The sequence below is a fragment of the Guyanagaster necrorhizus genome (assembly GCF_019112545.1).
Source record: "Guyanagaster necrorhizus MCA 3950 unplaced genomic scaffold BT62scaffold_63, whole genome shotgun sequence".
Taxonomy (NCBI): Eukaryota; Fungi; Basidiomycota; class Agaricomycetes; order Agaricales; family Physalacriaceae; genus Guyanagaster; species Guyanagaster necrorhizus.
The window spans coordinates 156,847-182,397 of record NW_025064942.1 but is presented as its reverse complement, the minus strand read 5'-3'; the positions used below and the strand labels follow the sequence as shown (position 1 = coordinate 182,397).

The window sequence follows — 25,551 nt, the reverse complement described above, 5'->3', positions numbered from 1 at the left end:
ATGGTTAAATAAGGCGATTACTCATCCACGGTCTCTATCGATATGGTGTCAATTGTCAGGCTGCTGCGAGCATGCTCACATTCTGCTCCTATTTCATACTCTACGTGAGACTGCTATAGGTAGCGAATTCTGCCCCGGATATCAGTATCCTGCGCAGCCTTCATATGCCTTCGAGCGTAAAGACATGCGCCCCAAGTAATTGGACCCCAGGTCGAAGAAGGCTGCAAAACACAATTTAAACACCTCTGCATATTTTCACCCTGGATCCTGTGGCGGATATTTCATCACTGATTCTGCACTTTTCGATTGTATTACCTTTATAGTCCGTCTCGCCCACCCGAATCTTCGGCCTCGATCGGAATGATAGACCCTGCAATATAGCCGAGAGCTGGAGTCATCGGAGGAGTTAAGTACATGCTAGCTCTCTGAGTGCATTTTCTTGTGATTTCGCTTAATATTTTCAATGCCATCGACGTATTTATCCGACATCAATGATGCTAGCTATTCTCATACACAACGGTTTTATCAAATGATCTCGATGAGTAGGGAGCTTGTATGGGAAATGAACAGTCGAGCGTGCACCTATTCGTGATCTGTTAATTATTGGATGGATCTTTGATACGTCCGCACTTGAGGGGATCCAGCATCCAGAGGCATCGACTTTGAGAGGGTGCTGATCCTCTGATACATTAATGCGTTGAGGGTATGTGTACGTAAACTAAGATTCTCTCGATTATACTGACTGGGATATCTTCTTTACTCTCTCTGACGAAGAAGCACGTCCTACATAAAATAGCCTGTCGTATCCTGGTATCTAGCTGGACCCCTTGTGATGAGGCCTGGTCAGTACGAAGACACCTGAAGTATCCGTATCCGGATTCTTTCCTTGCACAGCATACTGTAGCAAGGTATCGCCTCTCGTTTTCCCGGATTTCTCTTCCTCTACTACTGCATCCAAGTTCCTTGTCTCCCGGACAATATCCCAGAAAGCCAAGTCGCTATCCTGTCTATCTTGCAATATAGAAGGCGATCTGATGGCGCAACATGCAGCCGTTAAAGCCAGGGAAGTACCGTAAATAATCCATAATCTCTGACTATGATAAACCCATATGAGCTGATCCTGTACCACTGATGCGTTAGCGACGGTTGCGTCGCTCATAGCTGTTATAAGTGCAATGGTAACATTTACTGGGATTTGCTCAAGTGCGCTGACGACATTATCGTTGTTTCGAGTGAACGTTCTGGCTGTTTCGTTAACCGAAAATACGTTACTGGACATCACATATGTGGAAAACACCCAAGAGTAACCCGCCGGCAATGAATTGGACGTGGGAGGGGGATAGACGAATCCATACAGAAGATTATAAAGTCAATTCACAATGGCTAGGTAACTGAGGGTGGAGGCATTGAGTTCTTGCAGCCTTTCGCAGTTAATAATTGCAAAGGGACTAAAGTTGGATGTAGCATTATACACAGGCCGGGGGGAGCCAAGGCCCTGGAGCAATGTGTTGAGTTCATCCAGACCGAGCTCTGTACATCGCAGAGCAGGTGCAGAGTATTTGATCGTGTAATTGCACTCGGTCCCACACCCTACAGGTGCATTCCAACCAACGAGTGTATCGGACTGTAATGCATTGTCGAGAATTTTTTGCCATGATGGAGAAGGGTGGTAATGACATGAAACTTCAACAAGATAGGATTTACTGAAGAATATTGTGGGCACGGAGATACTAGCACTGTTTTGGGGCGAAGTTGAGCCAACTTCGAGAGTTAGGAGCGAGGATGGATACGAGCGCAAATGCTTGCCAAAGTGTTGCCATGATGATAACAGGAATAACATTCCCGAGCCTTTTGGATGATTCCAGGTGGAGAATTTGGAAAAGGACTGAGTATACCAAATAGACGGTCCAATTGAAGGACAGTGAATGGTCAGCGGCGGATAAACCACCAGATCTTGTGAGGCCATGGATTCGGAGCTTCCGAGGTTTGAATATAAGATACTATTCACGGGTTGTGTCAGTGATACCGAGACTGACGCGGTACAGAGCCACTGGACCAATGTACTCAAAGCATTGGAGTTCTTTATCCAGGATTGGCCTGACACAGCGTGTCCTCGCAGGATAAACAGGTAGATATGGTGCAGTACAGCAGTAAATGCAGCACCGAGCAGTAGTCCAGCCATGACTGCTGGTGTAGCTCCTGGACATTTCCACTGAGCTGTGGGCTGCGACTCGACCAACGTGGCAGACGAGAATGAAGAATTTGTTTCCGAAGTTGTTGGGGTGGGGAATGATTGATCATCGAAAACGGTTTACGATGCCATACGGCGGCGTACACAAAGCTTAGCGATACTGTATTTCCAGGATTCAGTCACGAGTTCCCTCAATTCTCATTCCGTTGATAAACGGTTGATGATCTTGTCCTAATATAAAGTGCGTGAGAACAACCACAAAGCCCGAGAAAGAGATGCAACGAATAGTTTGAATCCTGTTCAAAAACAAAAGGACATCAGTTCGCCGGCCCGCTGGAAAGTCAACATGGAGCGTGGGAACAAAATACACTTCCTTTCCTTTTAATCACCACCACTGTTGTCGCTTCGGCTACAGTGAATGACTCCCCGTTTGCTCGTCGTTGTGCCAGTGTCATTGCTGGGTGATACAACGATGGCCGAAATACGACATTCATCTGTCATGGAATTCCCAAGACAGTGCAAACTGCGTCGACCACTATAACTCCACGGGATTAGCGTTCGGGACCTCAGCGAAAGAGACTGGCACAATTGGTAGCATATATACGATGAAACTCTAAAACTTTTTCTTGGGGACTCGTCAAGGTAGGCGTCGTGCATGCCAGTCGTCTTCGTATTCTCGCATGGCTTGGTGTTGCCTACAGAGGGTCGGGCGCAATGATCATCGGGAAGGTGTACGGTGCGTGCAATAGGATGGAGAATGATTAATGAGGTCCGTCGTCATCAATTTTCTTTTGAATGGCCACCAACTTTATCACAATCTCGACAGGATAGCTAGCGATCTCTGGTATGAAGCTGGCTACGCGCCTCTCAGCCAGCTGGATTTTGGTCATCAAGCAAATACCAATGTTATACTACTACTACCTGGGGACTACGGCATTCCCCCATGGATGACCTCGCCTGCAAACCGGCATATTCCAGTCAATTTAAAAGCTTGACGAGATATGGAGTGGCCAGGACGTTCCCTGAATCTTCTGGTAAGAATCTAATGTCTTCTGGGATGTTAATTTTTCAAACTTATAATGAGAGAAATAGGTCCCACTTTTTCCCCCTCAATTGCGAACTCTGTCTCTGCATTGACTCTGGTATCTGAATATCATGGGTGACTCCGCGTTAAACGTAGTATCGTTATCCTTTCTGGCACGTATTGTGGGTCTAGTCGAACAAGGACAGGCAGCATATCCTTGTATCTTCACTGGGGATTCAGGAGCTGGAATTGTATGGCTGCTATGAGTCCGCCACACCAGATTCCGTATGTGGACAGTCTTTAGTGAATCATGACATTGTCTAACATTTACTGTTAGAACACTCGCTCGTTTTTTTGCCGGACTTGGGCTCTTCTCCGCTGCTTTGATATAAATGACAATGTCTTCTTGGCGGAGAGCTGGAGATAACGGAGAACTGAACATCCGCTATTCAGGTGCGTTTGAGTGTGATATTCAGCTGATCGTTCTCACCCTTTCCTGCAGAAAGAACGTCTTTAGCATTCTCGATGCGCCGATAATCATATGAACGGCCTCGGGCACCCAGAAGCAGCACTAGGAAATGAACTCCGGTGTGCATTCGTATACAACCTGTCAACTCCAGTTGGGCGAGATGGATGCGTCCACGCATGCCGAGCTCCGGCGTCTGGAGCCATCGAGTTTCATGAGGTGCCTCCCTGGATACGTCAGTGTATCAGATGTACTTGTATGTCCAAATATCAGCCTGTTGACTTGGTCAATATTCACGAGTGGGTGGGATTTTCAAGGCACCGATTCCGAGGTTACCAGGCTGCTTTGCCTGTTTCTCACACACCCAGCACCCTTGACACGAGATAAAACCTAGCTCAGCTGTACCATCGATGTGTGTAAACGACACTATCGACTACTTGGTAATCCAATCGTCGGGCGTAACGGCAGCAACTCCGGGTTCGTCGCGGTAGTCTCGCAAATGTCAAGTCTTAAGGGTCCCGGTGACGTTCCCCTGCGTGTGTGGACTAAGGGGTATATTATCCCTGTCACCACCCTGCGCATCTGCCAGTGCTGCGTATATTAAGGTCCGCAATGTCAACGAACATTTTCCTCGTCCCACCATTATGTCTACCCCAATGCATCTGGTCGACCTCCCACCGGAGGTACTTTCGCTCATAGTCAACGACATGGACCGAGATACCCTCCTTGCTCTCTGTCTGACAGGAAAACGCATACTCCATGAAATAGCCCGTCGTTACCTTCGGCAGAATGTCATGGTACTGTTTGACGCGTGCCGAAAGCCCAAGCCCAACCTCTTTTCATTCGATGACGGTCGTCTATCAGCTATCAGGTCGCTCTCACTCGTCGTTCATGGATACATTGAGTTGGATTCCAAGTTATGTTCGTTGGTTTTCATGAAGATGGTCAACCTGAATGATGTCCGTGTGGTGGGAGGACCCGGTGTTCTCGTCCGTTGGATAGTCGAGAGCACGGGAGCGTCTCTCACGACCGTTGAATTGGAAGGATGCGATGCGGAGCCGCAAGATTTCGTTGGTATGGCTCCGGTTTGTATTCGGAGACTTGTCATTTCGCGCTGTCATTCGAACATACGATTTATTTTGGGTCCATTGACTGTGGAGGAGCTTGAAATGTATGGTCCAGGTTCGTCGTTCCGCGCATAGCCTTGCCATAGTCACCAACGAGCACACGTGAAGGTCTCGACGGCGAATGTATGCATGTTGGTGTAGCTTTACGGCGACTAACGGGAGGGCACCTGAAGGGGTTGTATCTTATCGATACGTGCCGAGATCGGGGGTGTCGTGATATCGTGCATTTGACGCGCGCTTTGGAGGTATAACCCCATTCGCTCTAGTTCTGTCGCGGTACTTATTTTATACTTTGGGACCACAGACGCGCCTAGGATCGCTCGAGGTGCTCGTTCTGGATATCCCACTCCCGCGGGGTGCGTTCGAGAAGCTGGTCCGGACAGTATCTGTGTACCCGGCGTTGAGGAGACTCTGCCTCGGTGGGGTTCCCTCGTCGAGAAGCTTACAGTCATGTGGTGGGTATCACACGCTGGACGTAACTCCTTTTTCTCTTATTGCGGTACGTGGATGATGTTGTGAAGCCTATGCCTTACTGATAGATCTCGTTGATGTAGAAAGCGGATAGGTCTCGCCTGCAAGAAGATTCAAAGGCGGCGGGGATGAATGCCCCAGTTTTGGAGGAGGCGGCGTATTGATGATACTCCAGTTGGTTATTAATTCACACCCATCTACCAGCGTGTAAAGTGTTTTACGACGCTGACATTAAATTCCAATACTCTCTCTGCAGGTCGTGATCTTTAGATTCAGTTGGTGATCTCGTTGGCAAGAAGGAGATTCGGATATCGTCTTCGCATATCAGAACAAGTCATACGCTTCCTGTTCGTTGCTTTTGTAGCAGAAAGATTAGAGTATTTCCAGCTATTTCATACAGCTGCATAGTAACGCGCTTTTTTTGCGTGCGTTTTACGCACCTTGGAGCCTTGAACAGGGATTTAGGGATATTCAAGGCTATTTCGGTGACTTCGGCGTGACTTTAGGTCCCGGAACCTTTGTGTAAAATGAAGCCCAGCGTTTCTTTTCTTATTTACAAAAACCACTACCACCGGTGCAGCCTCAGAAATTGAGCTAGAGAATCAAAATTCTCCGTGATCAACGCCGACATCTCCAGTTTAACCAGAAGACATCCAAGGGTTCTTGGCGCAAGACTTCCGAACTTGTTTCTCACTCTGATGTCTTACTCCAGTACTGGTCGCTTGAAAAAAATTTTCTGAGCGCTTTCTGGTGCCAGGGAGATTTTTGCTTTCACTTTACAGACAGAGAAATGAATTTTTTGATATCCATGACGGAGTCGCCGAAAGATGTCGGATATTTCTCCGGATTAAAGTCAAAGCCCGAGCCCTGCGCCATTTTTTTACAGAACTGAAAGTGAAAGCGGGCAGGCTGGAACTAACAGTCCTGCATGGATATAGATTCATTCCCTGGCTTGGCAGTAATGAGTCCTTCAACGTAGGAAACAGCGTTAGTAGGCGGCCTTTTTGACTAACATTGAGATCGGGACTCTCTACTCCGAGCGTCCGTCTTTTCTTGGCACGGTTGTCGTATATCGGATACAGTTGCTGCATCGTTTACGTGGAGTACACTCTCTGTTTCGTCATGTAGGTAGCAACAAGGGGAACTTTGGCTCTCTGGAATCATCGAAGACAACTACGGAAGACATGCTCCATCTAGAAAGCCCATGTACAGTCAGAAATTGTAATTTTATAAAATTCGAAGCAAGATATAGCAAAAACATGCAAAGAAAGGAGAAGGATCGATCACGACTCAAAGTGGATTCATTTGACCCCAGTGGCTAATACTGTCCGGAAAACCCGTGGTTAGAACTCTCTGCTCCAAAGCAACTCGAAACTTGGAACCGCGTTCCGCAATGTCAAGCTGAACGAGGGGAGAAGAGTTAAGTGCAGACAGACACATCTTGGCCTTTTCCGTCGAATATTCACCTCAACAGGTCCGATCCTGATGCTATCCAACATACCACCCGCAAGCCTTGACTCGACCATATCGAGGATAGGAGTGGCATATGCAAGCCAGCCGATCGCAAATAGCACAGTGCGTGTATTGTTCTGAAGAGGTAATGCGCGTAGTCTGGGTAATATTGAGGACGGTAAGGTCATCCTCTTGTATAACTGCAGGTCAAACTTGGTGCGGCATGATAGGGACTCGAGCGTTGACATTCTAACAAACACAACGAAGAGTTCTTCCGGGGCCCTATTCCAAGAAAGTCGATACTCATCAAGCAACATCCTCATCCATGGAGGAAGTCGAGGATATCACTGGAGGATGGGATCGCCCCAATTGTCAGTGCCTTGGGGTTCGGCGGAGTGATGCCGCCAAGCTAGAATGAGAGTCAGCCGTGTACTTCCAGACGGCACAGCAGGAGCAAGTGAATAGATCCTCGATAAACCTCATGGTTAAACGCTAGATCTACTTCAATAGACAGATTGACGACTGTCGACTTGAGGTTTTTAATGACTGCAGTGTGGTCACAATCACGTGGAAGAATTCCGTGCAGCGATCGGATTGGAGGCGAGCGAGCTGAAGGGACTTTTGCAAAATATTCCCAGATTGGAGGGGGAGCTATGACATCCAATGATTGCCAACGAGGGGATTCGGCTGAGAGGTGAGACAAAAATGGTCTCCACATTCAAAGGATGAAGGTTTCCTCTCCAGGAAACATGGGGGTAAAGTGAAGGGGGATTGTGAGAGGAATGTTTTATGAGTCATGAAGGATGTATGTGAGAATTTCCTCTGTCATGACGCTCGGAATTGTGACATGGACACCTTCCGCTGGTCGTCTCCTACACCAGGTTGCGGGATGGGACATTCAGAGTACCGTGAAAACGTGTGGAGATGATCTGCTACCATGCTTATGGTTGACCATAGGGACTTATCGGAAAGAATAGCGGATCTCCAGTCACTTTTCACTTGCCCAAGGACCCAGATACCATCGGAAAAGTCGAAAGACTGGATAGGAATTACCCGATCAGATAGATAATGGCGAACGATTTTGAATGGGAGCTCCAAGGGAAGGTGGGATGATGGCTCCATCGCTGTGGAAGAGAATATATTCCAGTTGGTGGATATTATATATATCAGAATGGACCTACAAGAACTTGTAGTCCAGACAATAATGGATGTTCGATATTAAGCGTGGTTGAAGTTTAGCGCCGGCTACCGGGACTTAACGTCGCCACTTTCCACCTCAACGTCCAGACAGACAAACAACACTCTGAATCTTGAGATGTCTTCATAGTCTCTATGATGCTACCTCCAGCAGGATCGCGTCGTTTCGCATCCTTCAATTACCCTGCTCAAGCTATCTCTTCAGTTTCTTTGCATTGATTCCAACTTGTAAAGACATTTACGACGGTGCGGTGATGCGCACCATACGCTTCACCTAGCAAGGAATGAAACAGTATAGGATGACAAATTCACCGTCGAAAAATGCAATCCTGCAGAAACTAGTCTTCTGTTCATCGTGATATGTATATGATCCTGCGACGTTTGTGTTCTACTAATGAGTTTCGTCGACATAAAAAGTTGAATCGTACGATTTTCTCCTACAACACAGCTTAATATTTCGGAGATTGCCTGATTGCTATTCCCAGGTCTCGTATGCACACACAGATAGACAAAAAGAATTCGGTAATTTTCCTATTCTGTATAAAGCTGCTTATCACAGGGTCGCTGATATTACGGTTTCAATCACATAACTGGAGATAAGAATCTACGAGAGCATCTAACACTGCTTCTTCAGCATCGTGGAGATCTTCAGGTTCGAATTTTGTTTCCATCTCGTAATCCTGATTGGCGAGGAGGACGAGATCATTCCAGCGGTCCTTAATCTCGTCACAGCATTGGTCTATCTCGGTCACCTCACCGGACCCACAAACAATTAACACGATCGACTTGATGTCGTTGAAACTTTCCTCATTCAATATTCTCTGAAGTTTGTGGTGAGTGCGCCCCAATATCGGGAGCTCCACTTTCAAGAAAACGAGTGATTGAGTTGTCCCTTCGCTGGCTACGGGTTTGTGCAACTTCAGATAGTGTGTGGATAGTGAAATTCTGCTTTACCATATTCTGGCGAGCTGCGTATCAGAGCTGCCATGTGATCATAGGACATCTTCGACATCGTCAGGTCCTCCAGTGTAAGCCTCTCTTCATGACAAAATAGAACGAGTTGCGTGTTCATGCGGATTCTCTCGTCGAAAGTGAAGTTAGAATGGGACAGCGTTGGATAAAGTCGACTAAGAGAAAGGGATTGGCATCAGGAAAGTCATGAACGAATACGGACTTGATGGTGTCTCCATGTTGATAGGCCTTTTGGACATCGGCAAATGAACTGATGAGGACAACCCTGATTGATGGTCGGAAAAGATCCTCAAGAGAGTCTGAGTGAGAGTCCGACTCGGAAATTGCACTATACGGTGAGTCTGGTGTGATTAGCAAGGAAAGTGGACTCCCCTTGATTGGAGAAGGTGGAGGAGGAAGAAAGGGGTGGTGGTGAGTGTGACTAGAAAGGTCTGCTCCTGAGTTGCTTCAAAATACAATGGGGGCAATTTGAGAGGGAAGTCGGGCAAGACGACATGACGATCATGCGCTTGGGCGTCCGAGACATGAGAAGGGGATGGCTGTAGCTGATTCATGGTCTGCACAGTTGGGATACCTAGTATGTACGTGGCTGCATCTTTTTTTATACTTGGAGTATGAGAACAAGGAAGAGATTCCATGGTGCGACACCGTTATTTTTGTAGTTAAGGGTGATGCCTCGTGTTTGATAGGTGCTTGGTTTCGTGTAAGTGCGATGAAAACGTGAGAACTTCCGAATCACGGACCAACGGGCTCGTGAGTAAGAAGACGTTGAGTAGACAATTAGAAGATTTGTTATTATCACGAGTCCCAGAGAAACCAAATGGGTGACTCGACAAACACAAGGATGGCAGATGTCAGGATGGCTAGAGATTGGAGGAAGAATGACCGACTAGAAGCATGGAGGAATGATAACCATGGAGAGTGACAGCAGTGGCGAGTCTTCGCTATCCAGCAAAGTGACTAGGTGTCCAGGCCTCTTGTTCCTCACCACTGAAGGAGGCAGTTATCCTCCGAGTCGATCCTCCATGGCTGCTGAGACTGATCCCGTATATTCGATCCATCTCCTGGAACAGAGTTCGGATGTGTTCAAAGAGCATGAGGTTTCTGGTTTGGATCTCAGATATGGAGTTTTATCACCTCCGGTGCAAGAAATGCTACTGGCGCGATGTTTCTCCTGCCGGTTTTGTTTCTTCATCGTTGTCCCTCTCATCGTCTGATGGGAGGAATGCACTTGGAGAACAGATATCGCAACAATGGATTTTTATGACGCATCTCGTGACTAGTGCGCGAGAGGAGAGCTCAGGCCGGAGCAGAATCTCGAGTCTGACATCACAGGTACCACGGCAGCTGCTCAAGAAGACGTACAAGCTATGAATGCTATAAGTCATGCACCTCTTGTTCAGGCAGAGATGAATGTAGGAAAGGACTGCATATTATGGTGACATGGTGACTTCTGAGCCACAGGCCGGTTCATTGTGGCCGAGTTTTGTTTGGAGCGCTCAGAGGGATAGTCTATAGTATGGTGAAGAGGTTCTAAATGCGTGCAATATGATTGCGGGGACAGCAGAGCATTTTCCACTGACCACACTCACACCAACACACACACAAAACTCTTAGTTCGTGGGGGGATTATAATGCAATAAAAGTAGCAATCAACAAATATAATCATCTTCTTTAATGAGATCACAGTACACAAATGGCAATAGTGCGCTTACGACAGTCCGAGGTCTTTCTAAGTCTCAAAGCTTTTCGTTTTATCAAAACAAGAGGTGGCAATGGGTGTTGCCGGGCCTCAAGGCAAAGGGTACTGCAACTCGATACAATATGTCGAAACACTCCTTCAAAACTCTCAAATGGTTCCAAGCACAGCTCAGATCAACTCAATTCCCTAACACACACAATACACAACTCAAAGCTTTGCGCTCTAAGCCAAAAACCAACCACAAACACATCCACAAGTGACCAAATGCACAGATCCCTGTTCACAAGTTTCCAAACCGATCGTAGACCCACAGGATTCAAACCTATGCAATCCAGAGACACAAACACAATAAAACCCTGTCCAACAGACCAAAGGGTTTGAACCTCTGCCAATCTGTGGAAATAACACAACAGCGCACACTAATCAAGCCAAAGGGTTCGAACCTCTGCCACCTGTAGCACCGCACGTCACAAATACCTCAAAAACTCAAGATGATGCCCTTCAGACACTGCTCTCTTATTCTCAGGTTAGAGTGCAATCCAAAAACTTCTTATCAAACTGGGCTTAAGTCCCTCATGAGCTTTGATGCCTCACTTAGTTCTCACAGCTCTCTCAAGGGTATTCAATAATAGGTTTATTTCTCTCACCCGAAGTTACAAACACAAACCCAGAGCTAGAGTGCCAGGCTTTCTGTGCCCAATACACTGCAACTGTGGGGGTCGGAAAACTTTTTCCCTCCAGCCATACAAGGCCATATTTAAATACTCTACTATGGTACTTACTAATACAATCCTACTATGGTATCCTCAAAGTGCGGGACTCCATGCCGGATCCCACTGGTATTACTCGTGTGCATGTCGCAGTTGCTGCACTTATTCTCTTCTGGGTGATGACTGTGCCCACTGTTCCTTTACTAGCTGACATCGGCTAGCTGGCCTCGCCAGGTCTACTCGCTTTCTTATCTCCCCAGTGACATTTCTGACAGCGGTAAACTGTCCCAGACCCCCAGAGTTATTTCTCATGCCAAGAGCCAGCCACAATGGCTATGTTCTGCTTTCCTGTGTCCAACCAGTCATTCCATCTGACTCACTAAAGGTGCCGCTTCTCGGTACGATGTGGAGTCCCTCGCTGTGTTATGTGCACTAAGGCACCATATGTATGCATGCAAGGCTCAGGGCAGTATCCATGCTATTCATTCCTGGGGTAATATTCCTCTACTTGTTAGCTTGTTGTCATCATGCTATCTCTCTGTTTGGTACCCATTTACTCAGATACCTTTCTTTGGGTCTCAGTTCTCTGTTCTAAGGCATGTCCCATCAGTGCATCAATGGCTGTGCATCTTTGATCAATGTGATCAGAATTGCCGATCATATTTTGATCATAGTCTTTTTATTTTTAGCATGCCCTCTTATAATAGTATTGGCGCACTTAGGGCCAAGTGCTGGGACCTCACATGCAGCCTAACCCCTCTGGTATTAGTCTGTTACTAGGCCATGCACTCTGCTTATTGTTACTCCAGTTTATCATTATGATAGTGAGGTTTCTGTGTGCTCTAGTCCTATTTTCTGTTACATGCTTACTGGCCTGGAATGCAGCTCATGTATTCGCAATTTTCACAATTTTACATGCCTGAACAAGGAGAGGGTGTGTCAATGGACTAAGTCTCAGTGATGAGGCTACCATCCTTGATGTTACCCAAGCTGTGCAGACTTTTCTGATTATCTCGGCTCATCCATAAAAAGTGGGATCGGTTTCCTCCTTGCCCCGTTGCAGATGCTACTCCCATCATCGACAAAAATAACTCTTGAGTAATAACATTTGGACATGAGCAAGCTGCCACGAACAAACTTCCAACTTCTGGTGTTGAGAGGCAATGTTAGCCGTTGCACCATGTCCGACCCTGCGCAAGTTTGGTATACGCTTTATGAATATTAAGCACCTACTGCAGGACTAGCATAATATTATATTCCATCAGCATGACATCCAGACACGGGGAGTCGAACCCCGAGCTGATGTGTAAAGTCAGTCGTTGCATATGAAAGGCAATAACATTAGCCGTTACACCATATCCGCCTAATTTTTGCATAAAAAGATACATTATAATAATAGTGAATCTACCATTCTAGTCAAAACAAAAGTTCGACGACTGCGAAGGAGCGAAAGATCCGTGGCCTTGCATTATTATCCGCTTTGCCCCGGTTTCAGCCCGATTAATCGGTCAAATGACGCTCCGTTGATGGGGCAAACAGGGGAAAGATCCGCCACATATCTTTTGTTCCGTATTCTTTGACCATTACGCTCGAACCCAACATGACCGCTCTACCAAGTATACAGGAAATTTTCCCTGGTAAATCCCCTCCGTAATCGCATATCGGATGAAAACCGATCTCAGCAGGGTATCTACGACCAGTACCTCCACGGGCCCCATCCCCCGAACTCTACCCGACCGTATAGATGATAAGCATCGATCGAGCCGGCTGCGTTAGCTCGTCCTGATGTCTACCACGATCCAGCGATTTTCTTCATCTCTATGCCTTGCACCATCCTCCTACTGCCAGCCTCCACACAGCCACCTTCCTCCTTGTGGCACGGTGTTATGAAGCCGACTCAGTGTGACGTACACGTCAGGCACAGGTCAGGAGGTGATCTGGTTCCCTAGGTAGTACGGTGTTATAAGCTCCCTATGTTAACCATCATTTCGTCATATTGCCTTTTTGAGCTGTTGTTTTTGAGCTCGTATTCTTAGATTTACCATCGATATCAATCCTAAAATATAACGCAATACAGACATTTGTTAAAAGTCGTGCGCTGGTCTCTTCTTTCTCCCCAGCATTGTCCTGTGCTCATCTTTTTTTTTTTTTCGTTTTTCAGGCTTCTACATTAAAGGTTATGGTAGCGCAGACGCGACGGAGTCCCCGTGATACCTGCTACGACGCTTCTGTGGATAGTGATGATGGCGGTGGTGTTCGTTCGGGCCAGCTAGATGTGCATGTCTTGCACATTCTCGAAACAATGTCCTCAGGTCAGTGTCATCCGTGTTGTGAAGTTTGTCATGCTAACTTGGGTCAAATCAAAGCCTACATTATTAACTTGGTAGGAGGGGAAGCCCGCCGCGAACATTCCACCATCCTGGATCCAATTGAACACAAAATACAGCTGCTAGAGAAATTTGAGATGCAGCTATTGAGGAAACTTCGGTTGTCAGAGTTGGATGTCGACTCGGTTTACCTTGTCTATGAAGCGTTGCGCAGCAAAGATGCAGGCAGTGTGGCAATACTCTGTAAGCTTTACGACTTCCACCTTCAATATAGTCGCGCGAAGCGACGTCTTCCGGTCAAACTGAAACCGTCTCTCTCTCCCCCAGGTGTCAGTCATACCCTTACCTATACCGATTGGATCAGACACTGACTGATAGTGTTCTAGCCCCCACACCGTGTCGACGCTTCTCGATTTTGGGCTGTCATCATTGGTATCGAGAAGTATCCGACCTACCCGTCGCGTGGCTCCGTGCGAGACGCACTGCTAGTAGAGAAATACTTGATGGAAGATCTCGGCATGCGCAATGACAGAATCCAGCTGCTTCTTGGATCTGAGGAGCATGTCCCCCTGCCGATCCAAAAAAGCCTACCCGTGTTAATATCATTGGAGCGCTTTTAAGCATCATCACGAACCCCCAGATCGCGTATGGTGACAACATTATCATATATTACTCTGGACACGGCTCATCCTACCCGGCGTCAGAGCCTGATGATGACGAGGGAGAAAATGGGACCGTACCCGTTGAAGCATTCTGCCCCATTGACCGTGACATGCTGGACGCCAACGATAATCCCATCCCCGACATCAGCGACCGTGAATTTAACACCATCTTAACCCTCATCGCTGGAGTAAAGGGGCACCATATCACGGTTATCTTCGACTGTTGTCACTCTGGTAGCGTCAGCCGGGATTTGCCAGAGCCGGGAGCACGTACCACTCCCCCAATGATTTGCGCCACGCGTCAGGAAGTACTCCGCGCAGGGGACGATTATCTGAAGAATTATCCTGGCTATCGTTCAATTTTAGCGGATGATTGGTGCCCAGATATGACGTCGCATGTTGTTCTGGCGGCCTGTAAGGAATATCAGTTTGCAAAGCCGAAGAAAGTCAAAATGGAAGATGGCACAGCTAGATACATGGGAATTTTCACGGACTCGCTTGTGCGGGCTCTCCAGTCTGGCTACTGGAAAAAGGAGACAACGTACGCTAAACTCGTTCATTGCCTGGATAAAACGGACCGCCAGACGCCAGTCGTTACTGGAGAACGCAAGGGCGCGCGCATCTGGTATCAGGAATAGACCGTTTCCTTTATGTTCCAGTCGCAGGCGTCAGACCTTCCCCCGTTTCGTTGTGTGTTATGCTTTTTTGATGCTTTTGATGTGTATTCTGTTCGTATTTATTTAGTATCCACATTACAAATATAATCATGTGACTCCCAAGTTGCTAACGCATAGCTGAATCAGGGATTCGGTCTACCACATGACGATATAAGGGGGGGTACCCACACTAACATCAACAAAGGCAGAAAACCTGTTGGAAAGGCAAGTTTAAATTGAAGGAACCATAGGCAGAGGACAGTGCGATTGACGAGCATTTTCCCTGCTGGCGTGACGCCTCTATATTATATCATCTACAAGAAATTTGTAAGAAAATCAAGATAAAAAACGTTCATCAGATGGTAACATTAACAGAGAGGTTATCAGATGACCATCCATAGAAAGTATTCCCAGCGCACAGGCCGGACCAGCGATGTTATGTTGACTAGGGAAAGTCACCATGAATGCTAAGATCTTAATACTTTACTCGTCGAGCTTGACACTCGAAATTGAGACTTACTTTAATAAACAAAACGTTACACCTTTTCTTCCTTGTTCTGACCGACAGTTAAATGCGCACCCTTCCCAAACGACTCTCCTTCCTTTCGGCTTGTCCTTCTCCGCAATTTTGGTACCTATAAGAGATAATACGAGGCGTCGAGCACACAGGCAGGAGTCGCTGGAGAACATGAGGAGACGAACGGTGACGGTCGGAGTAGGAAAAGAAGGATTCGGACGGATTCCGGTCCGATTGCGGAACATCAAAGAAATTTGTTTGTGTTATACTTGAAAGCTGTCGACTTGTCCTTTCGATTACTTACCACGTTCAAGGACACCATTCTAGTACTGTAATGCGCTTGCATGAGGATGAACTACCCTGATCTGATCAATACAACCGCTGAGGCCTCATTTCCCTCCCAGGCGATATTCACCGCCAACGGCTCGGTGAACTCAGAAAGCTTAAGACGCGCTTTGCTCTACTATAACATCGAGCTAATATTTTGAACCCACAGACCCGACCCGACACCGCACATGATTTATATATGTAAAGGCTGGTCAAAACGGTGTCTTTCTTCCTTGGTGCGAGATGAGACGGATCATGCGGACCATGGCATGTTTCCAATCTAGAAAGAGTTGAATGTTGGACGTTGAACGTTGAACTTGGGCGGGTAAGCCGCGTATATGTCTCCTCCATTCATGCGCCGCAGAAATTTCGTCGTCGTCGTCTTCTTCAATCCGATACAAACCGCGCACACGCTCACGAATACAAAACCGTTCACCACAGGATATGGGAGATTAACTCGAGCACGTGAAAGTGTTATATAACTACATTATTTAATTGCAGCCCGGCTTGACCAAATCCGTAGCATTCACGTTTCGTCCGGTGATGACGGGTGAGCCAAACGCCACCAGGTTGCAGGCAGAGGGAAGTATCCTGATATGTAAAATAGGCCTTGACTGGTGTAAGACAAATGAGCACGGTTTTCTTGCCATGTACTAATCACTATATGCTGATGTTCCCTCTATTTCACGTCATCTTGACGCACTAATCGTTCGGATGTTATTGTGTAATGTGTAACGCTGCCTCGACCACGGCAACTTGAGGTTCGAATCCCCTTGTCCGAAATCTGTGCCACTTTCCTGAGGCCTTCTAATATTTTGGCTCTGACCTGCCGTGAAGAGAATACACACAGGTAATGCGACTGTGCGAAATAGATATATGAGCGCTATCCAGAAGTCAGTGTTGGAGTGGCAAGAGCTGCGGGCCTTGAAACGGAGAGAAGCAGTGAGCTATGTTAGTCGGAATGAAAGTTATCTTCTGTTGATTACGAGCGGGAAACACGGAAGACGAACACTTCGTGGGTCAATACGTAGAGCGACAATACTCAAAATCTGGACGAAAGTACATCCAGTACAGTCTGCAAGACATATCATTATATAATAAAATCAACCATAGAAATCTCATCGAACTGACCCAAGCATCATCATCCAAAGCCTTAACGTTCTGGAAAGCCGATTCAAAAAGCCAGAATTCTTCGTCCGCCCCTCCGCCCTCTGGTTGCACACCAGGAAGGAAATGAGCTCCTGCCCTGACTATCCTCGACGCTCCTTATATCTGCAACATGACAAGAAATGATTCGTTGGTACGAAGCGTCATGTGGCTCTTTCTTATATTCGTTGCTGTCAAGCTCGGAAGGGTAAACAATTCACATAGAATGGTATGTTTAAGATTAGTCTCGTTTGTTCAGGACACTGGCATATAGTTGGCGTAATGAGCGCGGGAGGTTTTGTACATCCTAAAAGCTATTGATATTAGTGAGATGTCACTGTCGCGACTCGGATGCGAACGGTATCTCGCTGAAATAACCTTGAGAAATATTTTCCATGCTGGGAACCCTGAAATAACTTCACAGCAAGTAAACATCACGGCCCACGATCATCGCTAACTGAACATCCGTTTATGTTGCTTTAGCCTTTCGATGCCCATATATCCTGGTTGCGGACGCTCGTTCAACGTCAGCTCAATCATGTAGAGGCATTACCAGAACCATTCGATGATGTGCAGGCCGGTGGCGAGCATTTTCTCCCCAAGGAACAAAAAATATGCATGCCTGGGTCAGCCGGGGCGGCCTATTCTGGCTATGATCAGAGCGTAATATTTGATGCGGATCCTTCCCTTGTTTACCTCATCAATGCACCGTCATTTGACCGATTAGTCGATCTGAAACCGCAAGGCCGAGGATCTTTAGCTCCACTGTGGAGTCACTAAACCTTTTCAAACAGTCAGTCCATTTATGTCTTGAGCAGCGGATTCACTTGGATCGGATATGGGGTAACGGCTAACATCACCGCCTTTCATTCAAGGCATGTGGCTGTCCGCGGTAGCTCGGGTTTTCATTCCCCGCACCCGAATGTTAGGTTATCAAACGGTGGACCCAAACATGTTTTTATCATACTGAATCTCAAGTCCCTGTTAGTCAGGGACATTCCTATATTCTCAAATTCTTCCATCGATCAGAATGTTTCTTGGTGCTCCTTGACTTTTCTTGGGAAAGATCTCTAAGAAAACTTGTTGTTATCTTTAATGGAATGTCAACACTGGAGTCACTATCATTCTGCACCAAGCCTGTTGGGTTGCTTATTCCCTGCATAAACTTTTGAATATAGAATTAAATGAAAAGCAGGATTTCTCCATGGAGAAACTGAATGATTGCTAACAAGGAGGCAGAGAGAACTGAAAATTATTACAGAGTCATCATGGTTATATCAACACTTCACATGCTGGTAGGTATGCATCTACAATAAACAACCAGAGTTCCTTCTGTGCATTCACACTCCATAGGTCATCTTATCCTCCCAGACTGCAACCATATGTAACTATCTGTTTGTTATAACAACAAAATTTATCAGCAAACTGAAGCAAAGACTATCTGGACAATGGATGGCAGTGCAGCACCCACTGCAGAACTAAAATAATCTTCACAAAGAGAAGCTGCCAATGCAGACTGTCCTCAGTGGTGTGGCACCAAACACAGACAATTCTCAGAACATGTTCTCAAGCAGGAATGGGATATCCAGAATGAACATCTGGAATGATGAGAATCAATCAGAGTATGTGGGGGCCAGCCAAAGTATTAGCATCACATCATATTTGAGGGAATGGACCTTACTTCAAATGATTGCCTCAAATGCATAATATCACCAAACCCAGCATCATGACCAACTTAAAATTGGTAGCACATGGGGTGCTGGTTTTATGGTGGATACATATATTTATCCACTTCAGTTCATCCACTGTCCTTATAGTTCCACTTTTGAGAACCAGTCTGGCAGTGCATCTTTGCATAAAGATTCACCATATCTCTCATGCCTCATGTTATGATTTTTCCTATTTTCTTTTCTTTCTTCTCAGAAATGACCCCTATCTTTGCTTAGTCAGGGCACTTAGACCAGCACTTAGGACCATGGGAATGCTTAGCTCAGTAACCCAGTCGGTCACTCTCCTATCGCACTGCTGTGTGCTGTGAAGGGAGAGACAATACCCCTTTTGTCTCTGACTTGCAGTGCAATGACAACAGCACAACAGCGAGACAACAGCCTTTGTGGAGAACCTGGCAACAGCAGGGGTAACAGCTCTACAGCAGATAATATCTTTTGTGAACATTTATTTATAGTGCGATAACAGAACAGTATTTAAGTAGCATAGCTCTCACTGTAATACCCCAGCTTCGAGCTAAAGTTTTACTTTCACCATCTTATCTCAAGCAAACTGCAAATGCCTTGACAACACAACACTAGTCACACACAAGTGGACTCTGACAGTATAACCTGAAGTGTGAGGTTCTGTCAGTTTATCACATGTCACTGGTCATGTGGAATTTGGGCTTAACAATTAGCTCGAAGCTTCTTGCTTCCCTTTCTCAGGCCCAACCGTGCTGAGAAACTGAATGCCCCCTGCTCTAAATCCATCTGATCTGAACTTTACTCATGAGTTCTTCAAACTCTTGGCTTCTATCATTGGAACACTGATCGGTTTATTGGTGATCATACAGCTGTGCCATGGATGCCAATCTATTACCACCTGGGCCATTTGACACTACCAAGAGTTCCAGTGTATCCACACAATCCTCCAAAATGTCACACCAGACCTCTCCCTCCACAACATCCCTGCCTCTGTCCAAAACTCTGTCTGACACCCCAAAGAAACAGAAGATGAGTCTAAGGGCTCGACTGAAGAACGTTCTAGAGAAGAGGAGGAGCAGCAGTGGCAATACAAATATCCCCCAAGACCCCCATCAGCAATCATCTGAGACCCTGGAAACCCTTGGGCTACAGGATTTCAATGACCCTGACCCGACACCCCCATCCCCTCCCTTGAGCACAGCATCTCTGCATCAAGAACCACTGTCGCCCAGTCTGGAATTGGATGCCGGGCTAGAGACTCTCTGGATGCCATTTGGATGGCTCCAAGCACCAGAAGTACCAACAGGCATCAACCCTGACATGCCTCATCAACAAGAAGCAGTGGAAGGGGAACAAGGGTCAGTAGTCCCAACCCCTTCTTTGATGACACCAACAGGGACAAGGTCCGATACTGGCAAGCAGCATCAAGAGTGGCCAGCAGACTGGAACAGAGAGGAGCCTCATGCCTACCAAGGCATGATCCAGTGGTACCAAACCCAATATGACCAACCCCCCAGTCCCTCGCCGAGTTCCTCAACAGACAGGTATGGACTGACCACCAGGCCAGTCACCAGCATGCCCCCCATAGGCAGCACCTCCAGGTCCAAAACAGGGCCGGGACCTCTGAGAGCTCCCAATGCACCACCACAATCGGCACTACCAACTCTCCATTCTGGAAACCTGCCACTCCTGCCAGTGAGCCTGACTCTTGGACTGGGGCAACTGCCGGGACTGTCCATGCCGACGACTACCACTGCAGGGAGCCAACACTCCTTGATGATGACCACCCGTTATCATATGGGATGGACACCATTGCCGAGACTGATGATATCCCTGTCTGGGGAAATAGGATACCGTCAGACTGGGAAACAATCAGGGGCGATGATGAGCATATTGACCCCACTGGGGACCTCAAAAGGGTCCTCGACAGGCCAATCGCTGATCTCTTTCTTTGTCCCTGGTTCTATAGAAACTTCCACTGGTATCGCAGAGCAGTGGTGCCGCCAGCAGAAGGAGAAGAAGAGCAGCCCAACTGGGAGTCTACTTCTTGACCTGGACCTGATGACACCGAGTCAAGTACTCAACCCCAACCCACTCACCCTGGAAACCTTTGGCCAGCAAGGCAGTTCCCTCCTTGAGAGGACCACCGACAAGGGGGCCGAAGGGGATGACGAGGCCAAGGAGGAGGACCAAAGCAGCTGGGCAGTGGACCTCATTCTTGAGTGGGGATCTATCATCAGCACAACCATGCACCAAGAACAGGAGAAGAAACAATGGGAAGTGAACTGGTAAGGGTCCAAGTACCAGAATGGGCAAGCAGATTGACATGGACTGCCTCAAGAAGGATGGGAAGTGCTTTAATTGTGGCCAACCAGGCCACATGGCATAAAATTGCCCAGAGAAGAAGAACAAATGCATGTGGGAGGATATCAGGGCACAGATTGCTGAATTGATGAAGGAGGAACAGGACCTTGGAGATGATGACAAACCTGAGGAGGTAAAAGATGGGGCCGAGCAGTAGGCAATTCGACTGCCTCAGCCAAGGACAAGAGTAATAAGGGACAGACTAATATTTCTCCTTCTATAGTTTTCACTCCTATGTCTAAATTATGCATGCATTCAAATATACCTGACCCTATTACTCAGAACCCAGAATCGCCTAAGGAACCAACTTCAATAACTCAAGCGCTGATGAAGGGCTGAAGAGAGGCAGAGAGCCCCAAAGATGCATTGTCATCATCAGTTCATCAAGCTAAAAAAACGAAACAGGCTCAATTGCCTTCAGGCCAAACAGGGGCAGAGGGCCCCACAATGTGGCTCAAGCCATTCAATACCGAATGGACTTGGCAAGCCATCAAAGATGCCAAGGATGAAGCAGTGGCAAAGGCTATACTCAAAAACTGAGTACACAAGACTCAAGCTGAAGAAGTAATCGACGAGATGATCACTGGAATGAAAGCTGCAGAATGGTGTCGAGCCCTGGAGTGGCTTGATGAGTTACATGGACCACGAAAATTCATTTGATGCACCAAAACCTCAGGATGCGATTTATTGACCAAAACCAAAATCGAGACATTAACATCTTGATCAACCCATACAGTCTCTGCCTTGATCGACAGTGGCTGTACGGGAAGTAGTATTAATCGAGCTTTCGTCAACAAGCACCAATTGTCCACTTGGGCAATGGCAGCACCCATCCCTGTTTACAACGTGGATAGAACCAAGAACCAAGCTGGCTCAATCACCGAATATGTTGAGCTTAGGCTCACCATTGGTGATCATTTGGAATGAATTGAATTGGCCATGACAGATCTAGGAACCAAAGAAATATTCCTCAGTCATGATTGGCTAATCAGACACAACCCATTAATCAACTGGAAGACCGGATGCATCATTTTTGCTCAATGCCATTGCTGGGGGATTCCATTTGAATTACTGGATAATGACCCTGAGGATCGATGGGATGAAGAGATGGAAGATGGCGAAATGATTCTTGCCGTTGACCCCCAAAGGGCCATTAGCATTAAAGCAATGCACCATGCTAATGACCTAGCAGCAAAAGCCAATGCAGAGAAAGAGGAAAGAACATTCAAGGAAATGGTATCCACATGGGCCTGTGACTTCTGGGATTTATTCGAAAAGGAAAGTTTTGATGAACTACCTGATGCAAAGCCCTGGGACCATGCTATTGAACTAATCCCTAACTCTAACACCAATCTTGATTGCAAATGCTACCCATTAAGCAATAACAAACAACAAGAACTGGACAAGTTCCTCCAGGAAAACTTGTCCAGTGGAAGGATCCAGCCATCAAAGTCACCAATAGCATCACCTTTCTTTTTCATCAAAAAGAAGGACAGGAAACTCTGACCAGTACAGGATTATCGGAAGCTGAACGAGATGATGATCAAGAATCGTTATCCACTTCCTTTGATCATGGAGTTAATGGACAAACTCCAAGGTGCTAAATATTATACCAAATTGGATGTCTGATGGGGATATAACAATGTGTGCATCAAAGAAGGTGATGAGTGGAAGGCTGCTTTCCAAACTAACTGTGGTCTCTTTGAGCTGATGGTTATGTTCTTCAGACTCACCAACTCGCTGGCCATCTTTCAGTGGATGATGAATGACATCTTTAAAGATCTCATTGCCACAGGGAAAGTAACCATTTATTTGGATGACATTCTCATTATGTCCAAAACCAAGGAGGAGCACCAAAAGATAGTACGACAAGTACTATCCTTGATGAGGAAGCACTGACTCTTTCTCAAGGCTGAGAAGTGCAAATTCAAGGTATTAGAGATGGAATACCTTGGAGTCATTATCAGCAAAGGAAGTATCAGAATGGACCCTATCAAGATCACAGGAGTAACTGAATGGCCAGAACTGACAAAGAAGAAGGAACTACAATCATTCCTCAGATTCACCAACTTCTACTGACAGTTCATCCAAAATTACAGCAAAATAGTGTGACCAATGATGCAATTAACCAGAAATTCCCCATGGACTTGGGGAATTTCCCAGCAGGAAGCATTCAATAACTTTAAACACCAACTAGCTGAAGACATCATCCTGGCAATCCCTAGTCAGGATGGAAGGTTCCAGGTAGAAGCTGACTCTAGTGAAGGCATGATCAGAGCCATACTCTCACAGGAGCAAGATGGCAAATGGCGACCTGTCGCCTTTATATCAAAAGTGCTCACAATAACTGAATGCAACTATGAAATTTATGACAAGGAGCTTCTAGCCATAATGTTTGCTCTTGCTGAATGGTGGCATTATCTCATTGGAGCCAGTCAAACATTCAAGATCTGGACTGATCACCAAAATCTCCAATACTTCTGACAACCCCAAAAGCTTAATCGAAGACAAGCCAGATGGGTCACAGAATTATCAGAATACATCTACACTCTGCATCACAAAGCTGGGGTAGCAAACAAAAAGGCTGATTTCCTCAGCTGCAGGGTGGATCACAACCAAGGAGGAGATGACAACAAGGAGGTCATACTACTACAACCAGAACATTTTTGCACAATGATTATGCCAACAGAAGAAGAGATGCATGAACGAATCAAGAGTGCTACTCGGGATTCCCACAAGTGAGATCAAAGAATCACCCTGTCACTCAACCATGAGTGAGGGCTGAAAATAGACAAGAGGCTAATCTTCTATGATGGAAGAATCTACATCCCAAGGGATCAAAGGCTTCGAGGTGATATCATCACCACCTATCATGATCACATGACCACTGGACACCCCAGGATTGCCAAAACCAAAGAATTAGTCTTGAGGGAGTACTGGTGGCTGAAAATGGACCATGATATCACCTGATATGTCAAGGCTTGTGAGGCAAGACTTCAACACAACCCAGAGCAGCTCCACTGCACCTGAATGAGGTCCCTTCATCACCATGGACCCACATCTCAGTAGACATGATAACGGGACTTCCCGAAAGTGATGGCTATGATGCAATCATTGTCATAGTCAATCGCTTCTCAAAAGCGATCATTCCAATTGCCTGCTCAATGGAATTAACATCTGAAGGATGGGCGAAAATACTACATGACAAGGTGTATGCAAAGTATGGCATGCCCCAGGTAGTCATTTCAGACAGAGGACCACAATTCGTCTCCAAGTTCTTGGACAACCTATACCGACTCCTGAATATCAAACAAAACGCCTCAATGGCCTATCACCCACAGATGGATGGCCAAACGGAACAAGCCAACCAAGAAATTGAAAAGTACCTTAGACTTTTCATTAGCTATCAACAAGACGATTGGACTGAATGGCTAGCATTGGCAGCATTCCAACATAACAACAGAATTCATGCAGCAATGGGGAAAACACCGTTCTTTGTGAATTATGGATGAAACCCACCAGTTGTGCAAACAGGATGGGTTCACACCACAACACCAGTATCAAAGGATTTTGCAACAACAATGACGAAGATCCATGAAGAAACCAAAACTGCTCTCAAGAAGGCTGCTTCAACAATGAAGAAACAATATGACAAACATCAACAAGCAGCACACTAATATTCAACCAATGACAGGGTTTGGCTGGATACAAGGAACCTTCACCTACCAAGGCCAAAACAGAAACTGGCAGACAAATGAACAGGCCCATTCAAAGTCATGGCAAAGATAGGAAATTCTGCATACAGGTTACAACTCCCGACGACCTGGAGAATTCATAATGTTTTCAATGAAACACTATTGACACTATACATGGCACCAGCCTTTCCAAATCAAGAATGACCACCTCCACCACCAGCAGAACTCATCGATGATGAAGAACACTATGAAATCGATGAAGTTCTAAACCACAAAACTCAAAAGGTTAAAGCACGAGGTGGAGGTATGAAAACAACTGTTGACTACTTAGTCAGCTGGAAAGGCTATGGACCAGAATCAAATCAATGGATCAACGAAAAACACATGAATGCAGAAGATGCCATTCAGGACTACAAACACAGAATCAATAAACTGGACATGAAGGGGGTCATGTTCAACATTATATCTGCAAAAACAAATGTGGTGACAACAGGGAAGGAGATGTTATCTAGCCAGATATACATCAACCAACCTGCTGACAACAAAGGACATGTTACAGAGGACGATGAAGATGACCCTGCGATGGATGAGCCAGAAATAGTGGAGACATACAGTGAAGAGCAATGTACCATGCCTTCGACTCATTTGAAGCCTGCTGTTGAAATGACAAGAGGTCCAGCAGATCAGCCACCTCCTTCTGGCAGGGATGACTTACCCTAACTAAACCATTGGGATGATGGTCTTAAGGAGGGGGTAATGTTATGATTTTTCCTATTTTCTTTTCTTTCTTCTCAGAAATGACCCCTATCTTTGCTTAGTCAGGGCACTTAGACCAGCACTTAGGACCATGG

General features: G+C 46.4%; 8 protein-coding genes across 8 annotated transcripts; 4 read left to right on the top strand and 4 right to left on the bottom strand.

The window, feature by feature from the left end:
- Positions 1-776: 776 nt before the first annotated feature.
- Positions 777-1,279, bottom strand: BT62DRAFT_1055075 (uncharacterized protein; the record flags this gene model as incomplete). Its single annotated transcript, XM_043178557.1, has 1 exon — positions 777-1,279. The coding sequence occupies one exon, from the start codon at positions 1,277-1,279 to the stop codon at positions 815-817; it is 465 nt and encodes a 154-aa protein (XP_043033250.1). The 3' UTR covers positions 777-814.
- A 90-nt stretch (positions 1,280-1,369) lies between these two features.
- BT62DRAFT_1013560 (uncharacterized protein) lies at positions 1,370-2,182 on the bottom strand (the record flags this gene model as incomplete). The annotated part of the gene is made up of 1 exon (XM_043178079.1): positions 1,370-2,182. One exon carries the CDS (start codon positions 2,180-2,182, stop codon positions 1,370-1,372), a length of 813 nt encoding a protein of 270 aa, XP_043033249.1.
- Positions 2,183-3,557: 1,375 nt separating this feature from the next.
- BT62DRAFT_692051 (uncharacterized protein) lies at positions 3,558-4,197 on the top strand. Its single transcript, XM_043181892.1, has 2 exons — positions 3,558-3,668; positions 3,718-4,197. Exon 2 carries the CDS (start codon positions 3,757-3,759, stop codon positions 4,066-4,068), a length of 312 nt encoding a protein of 103 aa, XP_043033248.1. The 5' UTR covers positions 3,558-3,668; positions 3,718-3,756; the 3' UTR covers positions 4,069-4,197.
- Positions 4,198-4,200: 3 nt separating this feature from the next.
- On the top strand, positions 4,201-5,817 carry BT62DRAFT_692047 (uncharacterized protein). The gene is made up of 4 exons (XM_043181891.1): positions 4,201-4,863; positions 4,917-5,053; positions 5,113-5,307; positions 5,363-5,817. The coding sequence occupies exons 1-4, from the start codon at positions 4,326-4,328 to the stop codon at positions 5,441-5,443; spliced, it is 951 nt and encodes a 316-aa protein (XP_043033247.1). The 5' UTR covers positions 4,201-4,325; the 3' UTR covers positions 5,444-5,817.
- A 2,689-nt stretch (positions 5,818-8,506) lies between these two features.
- Positions 8,507-9,454, bottom strand: BT62DRAFT_1013556 (uncharacterized protein; the record flags this gene model as incomplete). Its single annotated transcript, XM_043178078.1, has 4 exons — positions 8,507-8,829; positions 8,883-9,055; positions 9,103-9,228; positions 9,357-9,454. The coding sequence occupies 4 exons, from the start codon at positions 9,452-9,454 to the stop codon at positions 8,507-8,509; spliced, it is 720 nt and encodes a 239-aa protein (XP_043033246.1).
- A 4,035-nt stretch (positions 9,455-13,489) lies between these two features.
- BT62DRAFT_938681 (uncharacterized protein) lies at positions 13,490-14,300 on the top strand (the record flags this gene model as incomplete). The annotated part of the gene is made up of 2 exons (XM_043187586.1): positions 13,490-14,178; positions 14,231-14,300. A coding segment is annotated over one exon (521 nt), but the record flags the coding sequence as incomplete, so codon positions are not given.
- Positions 14,056-14,549, top strand: BT62DRAFT_957771 (uncharacterized protein; the record flags this gene model as incomplete). The annotated part of the gene is made up of 2 exons (XM_043188428.1): positions 14,056-14,202; positions 14,226-14,549. Coding segments are annotated over exons 1-2 (384 nt in total), but the record flags the coding sequence as incomplete, so codon positions are not given.
- Positions 14,550-15,757: 1,208 nt separating this feature from the next.
- On the bottom strand, positions 15,758-17,487 carry BT62DRAFT_1081384 (uncharacterized protein; the record flags this gene model as incomplete). Its single annotated transcript, XM_043179664.1, has 6 exons — positions 15,758-16,257; positions 16,314-16,415; positions 16,505-16,724; positions 16,788-16,876; positions 16,929-17,012; positions 17,406-17,487. The coding sequence occupies 6 exons, from the start codon at positions 17,485-17,487 to the stop codon at positions 16,082-16,084; spliced, it is 753 nt and encodes a 250-aa protein (XP_043033243.1). The 3' UTR covers positions 15,758-16,081.
- Between the last annotated feature and the right edge of the window lie 8,064 nt (positions 17,488-25,551).

Bases quoted from the DNA above. Each gene is read 5' to 3' on its own strand.
- BT62DRAFT_692047 (XM_043181891.1), top strand. From the start codon at position 4,326: ATGTCTACCCCAATGCATCTGGTCGACCTCCCACCGGAGGTACTTTCG. The intron at 4,864-4,916 runs GTTCGTCGTTCC...GCACACGTGAAG, and splicing joins GCTTGAAATGTATGGTCCAG to GTCTCGACGGCGAATGTATG. The intron at 5,308-5,362 runs GTACGTGGATGA...TCGTTGATGTAG, and splicing joins CTCCTTTTTCTCTTATTGCG to AAAGCGGATAGGTCTCGCCT.
- BT62DRAFT_692051 (XM_043181892.1), top strand. From the start codon at position 3,757: ATGAACGGCCTCGGGCACCCAGAAGCAGCACTAGGAAATGAACTCCGG.